Raw genomic sequence first — 8,985 nt, 5'->3', positions numbered from 1 at the left:
GGGGTGAGATGGGCCGTGCAGGGAGGGGTAGAGGTGAGATGGGCCAGGGAGGTGATGTCAGTAGGATGAGACGTGCAGAGGGAGTCTGTGATAGAGGAGTGTGTGTGTGAGAGAGAGAGAAATGGGAAAATGAGAAGATTGAGAGGTGTGAAGAGGAATGGGGGAGGTGTTATTGGAGTTGAGACTGGTAGTGTAGGATGAGGCAGAGACTCTGGCTATGGGTCTGGGGAGAGAAATGTGGGAGATGGAGAGAGGAGGAGACAGTGGAGAAAGGGATGTGGGTGATGTCTGGAGGAACAGAATTCCAAAGGACAGAAGTTAAGTTAAACTTACGGGCTGTCTTGGTTTAGACTTGAAGCTCCTTGGATGCTGCCTGAACTACTGTGCTCTTCCAGCATCACTAATCCAGAATCTGGTTTCCAGCATCTGCAGTCATTGTTTTTACCTCGTTGATTTACACCTGGAGTAGTGTACACCATTCAGGTTAATATTATTGTAACTAGGTCTGTCAGGTAGACCTCATAGAATATAAATTCACTGATTGAGGCTGTTAATCTGGTACAATCAGGGAGCCCTGGCTAACAGATATATACAGAAATGCCAGACGTTTTGCCACTCTGGGAGTTGACTCTGGTCAGGCTTTGTGTCAAAGATTTTGTGTGTGAATAAAGGGTGACTTAGGCCTGTATCCTGTCACTTTGTGGAGTTATTTCAATTATGGTAGTGTTCAGTGCCATTTCCTCTCATGCTGTAGCAGACTTGGCCTACGGGCAGCAAAACAAATAATAGGTTGTTTGGGCTGATGAGCAGTGGGTAATGTATAGTGTCATGGCTCCCTTGGTAGCACTCTTCCCTCTATCCTATTCCAGGCTTTGAGCAGTACTATAAAACCATATGATGTAGCAGCAGAAGCAGACTATTCAGCCATTGGGTCTGCTTTGCTATTCAATGAGATCATGGTTGATCCAATGATCATTAACGCCACATTAACGATTCCTTTATTGATTAAAATTTGTCTTTCTCCGTCTTGAATAGTGACTCAGCTACTGTAAAAAAAAATTCAAAACAAATTCTCTGAAAGAAGAAACTTCTCCTCATCTCTGTCATCTCCTAACTTGCCCTCCTCCCCAGTGTCTCTCCTCCCCTCTTCATTTTCCGTGTCTCTTTTCCAACACCCTACCAGCCTTTCTCACAGCCCCCATCTCTGCGTCTGCCACACCCTTAGTTTCCTTTCCCACATTGCCTCTTATTCTGAGATTTTGCCCTCGACCTAGATTCTCCCACAAGGGGAAACTGCCTTTGTCCGTCTAACCTGTCAAGCCCTGAAGAATCTTGTATGTTTCAATCAAGTTGCCTCTTTTACTACTTATATAAGCCCATAAGTATGGGCTCAACCTCTCCTCAGCCTAAGTGAACCTCCTCTGGACTGTCTCCAATGCCAGTATATCTTCCCTTAGATAATGGCACCAAAACTGTTCACAGTATTTGAGCCGTGGTCTGACAAGATTGGTGCTGGATCCACTGCCTTTTGTCATTTATGTAAATGATTTGGATGTGAACATAAGGGGTATGGTTAGTAAGTTTGCAGAAAACACCAAAATTGGAGGTGTAGTGGACAATGACAAAGTTTACCTCAGAGTACAATGGGACCTTGATCAGATGGGCTAAAGGACTGAGGAGTGGCAAATGGAGTTTAATCTACTTAAATGTGAGGTGCTGCATTTTAGAAAGGCAAATCAGGACAGAACTTTGCACACTTAATGGTAAGGTCCTGGGGAGTGTTTCTGAACAAATAGACCTTGGTGTGAAGGTTCATAGTTCCTCAAAAGTGAAGTTGCAGGTAGACAGGATAGTGAAGAAGGCATTTGGTATGCTTGTCTTTATTGTTCAGTGCATTGAATATAGGAGTTGGGAGATAATTTTGCAGCTATACAGGAAATTGCTTAGGCTAGTGTTGGAATACTGCGTGCAATTCTGGTCTCTCTCCTACATGAAGGATTGTTGTGAAACTTGAAAGGGTTCAGAAAAAATTTACAAGGATGTTGCCAGGTCAAAAAGCAGTGAACCTGGCACTGAACCTTGTGACATACAGGTGGTCACAGGCCTCCAGTCTGAAAAATAACACTCCGCCATCACCCTCTGTCTCCTAATTTCAAACCAATTTTGTATCCAAATGTCTAGCACTCCCTGGATTCTACCGTGCAGAATCTTTTCAAATGAAATCCATATAGACAATGACCATTGTTCTTCAAAAAACTCAGCCAAGCTAGTGAGAAATGATTTGCCACACGCAAAGCCATGTTTGCTATTCCTTTGCCTTTCAATCCCCTCAACAAATTCCCTACCACTGACATCAGGCTCATTGGTCTACAGTTCCCTGGCTTTTCGTTACCACCTTTCTTAAATAATGACACCACATTAGCCACCCACCAGTCTTTTAGCACCTCAACTGTGGTTGCCATGCTATAGGAAGGATATTAAATTGGGCCCTGGGTGTGTTCTAAAAAGGTATACCAGGATGTTGCAGGAACTGAAGGGTTTGAGGTATAGGGAGAGGCTGGATTGGCTGGGACTTCTTTCACTGGAGTGTAGGAGATTGAGAGGTCACACTAGAGAGGTTTATAAAATCATGAGGGGCGTAGATAAGGTGAATAGGAAAGGTTTTTTTCCTTGGTTGGTGGAGTTAAAAACTAGAGGGCATATTTTTAAGGAAGGAGAAAGATTTAAAAGGGACCTGAGGGACAACCTTTTCATGTAGGTTTGTATGGACAATGAACTGCCAGAGGAAGTATTGGTAGATACAGGTACAGTTACAACATTTAAAAAACATTTGGACAGGTACATGAATAGGAAAGGTTTGGAGGGATTTGGGCCAAACGCAAGCTATTGGGATTAGTTCAGTTTGGGAGACTTGGTCGCCGTGGATGTGTTGGACTGAAGTATGTTCCCATGTTATTTGACTTGATGCCTCGAGATGAAGCTTGACGACATCCAGGACAAAGTAGCCCACTTGAACCCATCCATCCACTACAGCATTCATTCCTTCCATCACAACATAGTGCCAGCATTGTGTACCAGCTGCAAGGTGCACTGCAGTAGTTCAGCAAGGTTCCTTTGACAGCACCTTAAAAACCTGCAACCATCATCAGCTAGAAGGACAATGGTTGCAGATACATGAGAACACTATCATACTATCCAAGCTGCACACCATCTTGATTAGAGCTATATTGCTGTTCCTCAGTATTGCTTGGCCAAAATCCTGGAGCTCCCTTCCTAACAGCTCCTGATACTTAGCTGCAGTTCAAGCAGGCAGTTCACTATCACCTTTCGAGCAATTAGAGATGGGCACCAAAGCTGCTCTTACAAGTGACACGTGCATCCCACAAACAAATAAAAAGCATCGAAGAATATAGAGAGGGTAGAAGAGGGGATAAGAAGTAGAAAAATTAAGGTGATGCTGACAGGAAAGACCAACCAAGCTAGCACCCTCTAAAGAGAGATGTGAAAAGGGAGCTGATATAATAACCTGACGATCTCTTTAATATTATAACATGATTTAATGGGGTACTCAGAAAGCAAATCTTTCCCCTTTTCACGAATCTAGAACTTGTAGCTCAGAGAGGTGAGATATTATTTATTATTTCACCTCATTGAATCTCTCTCCTTTGCTCACTTCCTACATCCTTTAATATCCAATCGGAGAATAATTACATCTTCCTGTTCGTTCACTACAACCATTGTTATCCACCATCTGATCCCATTACAGTAATTTTCTCTTTGAATGTTCATAGATTTGGTGGGATATTCAGAACAGTAACGTTATGTTTGAGAAGAAATAGAAAGCAGCATTGGTGATACTTTATTTGTGAGATATCTAGTGCTCCATTAACTTTGGATAATTTTTTTTGTAGCTGCAGAAGGACCAAACATCTTTCAAACCTCCAGTAGTCATGACAACAGAAGCATCCATTCCAGCCAGTGCCAAAACTGGTGTGGGTGCCCCCACTCGTCGAGACTTCTTTTGGCTGCGCTCCTTGGTGGCAGGAGGTAACCAAATTATGAATAATTGGTCCATTATAATTAACTGCAAGAAAAAGGAAGACTTGCATTTATGTGGTGCTTTTTTCAATCCAATTCTGTCCAAAAGTGCCTCACAGCTAAAGAATTATTTATTTTAAAGAATAATTATTTGTAATAGGCTACACAAAATATGGTTTGTACAAAGCAACTCCCACAGACAGGAATGACCAAATAATCTGTTTTTGTGTTGTTGATTCAGGGATATAGGGATGGATGTTTTTGTTTTGAAGAACCTCAATTATCCGAAGGCCAGGTCAGGGAGTATATCGTTCGGTTAATCGAATGCCAGATAAGATAGTTTAGCCGTGCATTGGGACCTTGCGATCTTGTTCAAGTAATCCAAAATTTGGATAATCGAATGTTGGATATTTGAGGTTCCTTTGTATTGAAATGGATAGAAAACTAGTTTACAGACAGGAAGTAGAGTATAAATGAACAGGTTTTTTTTCTGAATGGCAGGCAATGACTAATGGACAAAGGCAGAAATCACATGAGATCAGGTTGCAATCCAGCAGGTTTCTATGAAGTTACAGGTTTTTGGAGTGTAGTCCTTCGTCAAGTGAAGTGAGAGGGAAGCACACAGAACACAGGATTTATGGGTGGAGCGATCAAAAGATTATTCAGATTGGGTGAGTGGAGTGTGGAATAGTGTGCAGGTGATCAAGAGTGTTAGATGGTGTGAGTAAAGTGTCAGTAGCTGAATAACAACCGAAGAGATGACTTATAATCTGATCAATCGAGGTAGAGAGATAATTACAAAAACTTAAAAATAAGATGGTGCTGGAGACAAACCAAATAACTGGAATAACATGGAGCAAAAACAGAAGCTGCTGGAAAAGCTAGTAGATCAGGTAGCATCTGTGAAGAAAAACCAGAAGAAGGGTTACTGGAATTGAAATGTTAATTCTGATTTATCTTCACAGATGCCGCCAGACCCCGCTGACCCCCCCCCCCCCCCCCGCAACCTGTGTTCTTGCCTGTGATTTACAGTGTCCGCAGTTCATTCAGTTTTTATTTGCATCTGTTAAAAAAAAATCTGAGTGAATGTTTTTGGTCTGGTGACCCTTCCTTCACATATGCTGCTGGCTTTTCCAGTGGCTTTTGTTTGTGTTCCATGTTATTGTAGTCATTTCGTTTGTTTCCAGCACCATCTTAAATTTTTGTAATTATCTCTCTGCCTCATTTAATCAGATCATAGGTCATTCCTTTGGTTGTTATTTAGCTATTGACACTTTACTCACACCCCATCTAACACTCTTGATCACCTGCAGAGACTTATTATTTGACACTCTACTCACACCATTTATATGACCTTTTGATCTCTCTGCCCATAAATTCTGTGTTCTGTGAGATTCCCTTACACTTCACCTGAAGGGGCCATGCTCTGAAAGCTTGTGATTTGAAATAAACCACTTGGGCTATAACCTGGTGTCGTGTGATTTCTAACTTTGTCCACCCCAGTCCTCTACATAATGACTAGTGAGATACGACAGGGCTCAGTGCTAGGACCTAAGCTATTCACAAAACCTATTACATTTAGTTCCTCCATCTAATATCTCCAAATTTGTGGTTAATATAATGTTGGGTGGGAGGGTGAGCTATGAGAAGGCTCAGGAATGCTTAAGTGATGGGGTTTGGGCAAGATGAGTGAGTGGGCAAATGCATGGCAGATGTAGTATCATGTGGATAAATGTGAGTTTATCCACGTTGGAAGCAAAATCAGGAAGGTGGATTATAATCTGGTTATAAATTGAGAGAGAGGCATGTGCAACAAGACCTGGGTATCCCTCATACACCAGTCACTGAAGGTAACCATGTAGGTGCAGCAAAGGCTGTGGAGAGGATTTGAGTACAGCAGCAGGGATGAATTGCTGCAACTATATAATAAAATATTACAAGATTTCAAGAAAGAGTTGAATATAGCACTTGGGGCTAAAGGGATCAAAGGGTATGGTAGAAAAGCAGAAACAGGCTAAAGAGTTGGATGATCAAACTATCATCATAGTGAAAGGTGAAGTGGCTTGAAGGGCCAAATGATCTATTCTTGCTGCTGTATTTCTATAAATATTGCTTCAGAGACCCAGAATAACTGTCCTGCTCTTACAAATTATGTCTTAAAGTAATGTTGACTTAAGGGACATCATCTCATTTTCCACTTAAGAACTTTGCAGTCTCATGGTCTCAATCTTGAATTCCACAACTTCAGAACCTGATCCCATGATGTCTGTCTTCCATTTTGCTTACACTCTTCCCACAGCTGGCCTATTGTTACTTGGTCTTTGTCTCTTTCATTTTTTAAATAAGGTGTGACATTGGCAGTTTTCTGAATCTTAATTTTAACCCCATTAATTTCCCTAGTGTTTCTTACCTAGTGATAATTATTGAATTTATTTCTTCCCCATCCCCTTTTATACTTTGTTTAGTAATACTGCTATTAGCGTCATGTACCATGAAGACTGATGCAAAGTATTTACGGAGGAGCCTCGATTACCTGAATGCCACGGGCAGGGAGTATTTTGTTTAATAGAATGCCGGATAATCGAGGTTCCTCTATTCAGTTCCTCTGCCATTTCCTGAATGCTCATTATTATTTCACCAGCCTCATTCTATAAAGTCTCTCTGGTCACTCTTTCTTTTTGTATATTTAAATAGGCTTTGCTGTCTGACTTGATTTTGTTGTAAGTTTAATCATATCGTTTATTTTTTGGGTTTTTGTTTCGTTGTCTTGATATAACTTCACAGAGACTGGTATCCATCACCAAGTCACCCTTTATTTATGCATGAACACTCCTTGACTTTAGTACTGCCTCATTCAGAGTCAGTGACCAAAGTGTCAACATGTCTGATGCACCCCTATTTATATTGTCAGTCAGGGCTCCCTGATTGGATCAGATTAACAACCCCAATAAAGAACTCATTCTATGAAGTCCACCTAGCCAACCTCTTTACAGTCGCTACAGTCCTTTGTTTTTTTTAATAAATGTAACCAATCCTCTGGCTTAGTGTTTTTATTTTCAATTTGATGCTATCTTTAACTTGGAAAGGCGCAGCAGGTCAGGCAGCATCCAAGGAGCAGGAGAATCGACGTTTCGGGCATGAGTCGAAGAAGGGCTCATGCCCGAAACGTTGCAGAAGGGCTCATGCTTGAAACGTCGAAGAAGGGCTCATGCCCGAAACGTTGAAGAAGGGTTCATGCTCGAAACGTCGATTCTCCTGCTGCTTGGATGCTGCCTGACCTGCTGCGCTTTTCCAGCAACACATTTTCAGCTCTGATCTCCAGCATCTGCAGTCCTCACTTTCTCCTAGCTATCTTTAACTTCCCTCGTTAACCATGGTTGATTTATTTCCTTCTGAGAATTCTTCTTTGTCACTGGGATACATCTTTGTTATCAATCATGAGCTATTTTTAAAAGGCTTGCTATTATTGTCTCTGCATCTAAACTCCTTTTCCAGTCCACTCCAGCTAGTTCTGCCCACATTCCTTTGTAATTGTCCTTAAGTTTAGCATGGTTGAATCTAACCAAAGTTTCTCCCTCTCAAACTGGACTCTAAGTCCTATCATGTTATGGCCACTGTTATCAAAGGGATCTTTTACTCTGAGATCTTTATTAAACCTGTCTCATTGCACATTAAAGAGCTTGATCCCTGGTTGGAACCACAATCTATTGTTCTGGGAAACTATTCTGAATATACTCTGTATTATCCCTCATGGTTACCTCTATCAATTTGACTGTCCTAATCTACATGAAGATGAAGGCACCAATGTTTCAATATGCTGCATTTTTTCCATGTCTTCATTGGAAGGATCATCAAATGAGGCCATATGGGCTGAGGCAGAAAGCACATAAACGGGCAAACATGCTGTTGGGTATGTGCTATATGCTTTCCTAAACAGTCAGGGAGAGATAGAGGATCAAATATATAATCACATTTCAGAGAAGCATAAGATAAATAAGGCAGGAAAAAGAGAATTTTTAAATATGTAAGCAGACATAAACGTTGCATCCAGGCGAATCAATTCAATATGTATGGCAGTGTAGGGGAACAGAGGGATCTTGGGGTCCATGTGCATAGATTCATCAAAGTTGCTACCCAAGTTAATAGGGTTGTTAAGAAGGCGTATGGTGTGTTAGCTTTCATTAGCAGGGGATATGCTGCAGTTCTGTAGAGCTCTAGTTAGACCACGCTTGGAATATTGTGTTCAGTTCTGGTCACCCCATTATAGGAAGGGTGCAGAGAAGATTTACCAGGATGATGCCTGGACTGGAAGGCATGTCTTATGAAAAAAGGTTGAGACAGCTAGGGCTTTTCTCATTGGAGCGAAGAAGAGTGTATCAGTAAGGCGTTCGACAAGGTTCCCCATGTGAGACTGATTAGCAAGGTTAGATCTCACGGAATACAGGGAGAACTAGCCATTTGTATTCAGAACTGGCTCAAAGGTTCTGTGTAAAGAACCGACCTCTGACATCTAATTACTTTAAAATTATGCCCCCTCATGATAGTCGTTTCTGACCTGGGAAAAAGTTTCTGACTATTCACTCTATCAATGCCTCTCATCATCTTGTACACCTCTGTCAACTTGCCTCTCACTCTTCATAGATAGAGTCATAGAGATGTACAGTGGATCAAAGGATCGGTGCTGGGTCCTCTACTTTTTGTCATTTACATAAATGATTTGGATGTGAGCATAAGAGGTACAGTTAGTAAGTTTGCAGATGACACCAAAATTGGAGGTGGAGTGGACAGCGAAGAGGGTTACCTCAGATTACAACAGGATCTTGACCCAATGGGCTGAGAAGGTGGCAGATGGAGTTTAATTCAGATAAATGCAAAGTGCTGCATTTTGGGAAAACAAATCTTAGCAGGACTTATACACTTAATGGTAAGGTCCTAGGAAGTGTTGCT

The 8,985-nt window shown here is 41.5% G+C and overlaps 1 protein-coding gene across 2 annotated transcripts in view; it reads left to right on the top strand.

The window, feature by feature from the left end:
- slc25a16 (solute carrier family 25 member 16) overlaps positions 1-8,985 on the top strand; it is a 72,778-nt gene that overhangs the window by 7,059 nt on the left and 56,734 nt on the right. The window contains exons 1-2 of one of the 2 annotated variants that reach the window (XM_043712244.1): positions 125-483; positions 3,912-4,047. In XM_043712244.1, coding sequence (XP_043568179.1) covers positions 3,951-4,047 — 97 coding nt within the window. In that variant the 5' untranslated portion in view covers positions 125-483; positions 3,912-3,950. Of the gene's footprint in view, positions 1-124; positions 484-3,911; positions 4,048-8,985 lie in introns of those variants that run through there. The other variant, XM_043712243.1, reaches the window with a different exon arrangement.

The sequence above is a fragment of the Chiloscyllium plagiosum genome, chromosome 22, assembly GCF_004010195.1.
Source record: "Chiloscyllium plagiosum isolate BGI_BamShark_2017 chromosome 22, ASM401019v2, whole genome shotgun sequence".
Lineage (NCBI taxonomy): Eukaryota > Metazoa > Chordata > Chondrichthyes > Orectolobiformes > Hemiscylliidae > Chiloscyllium > Chiloscyllium plagiosum.
The sequence above is the reverse complement of the archived record's forward strand: the minus strand, read 5'-3'. Positions and strand labels throughout refer to the sequence as shown.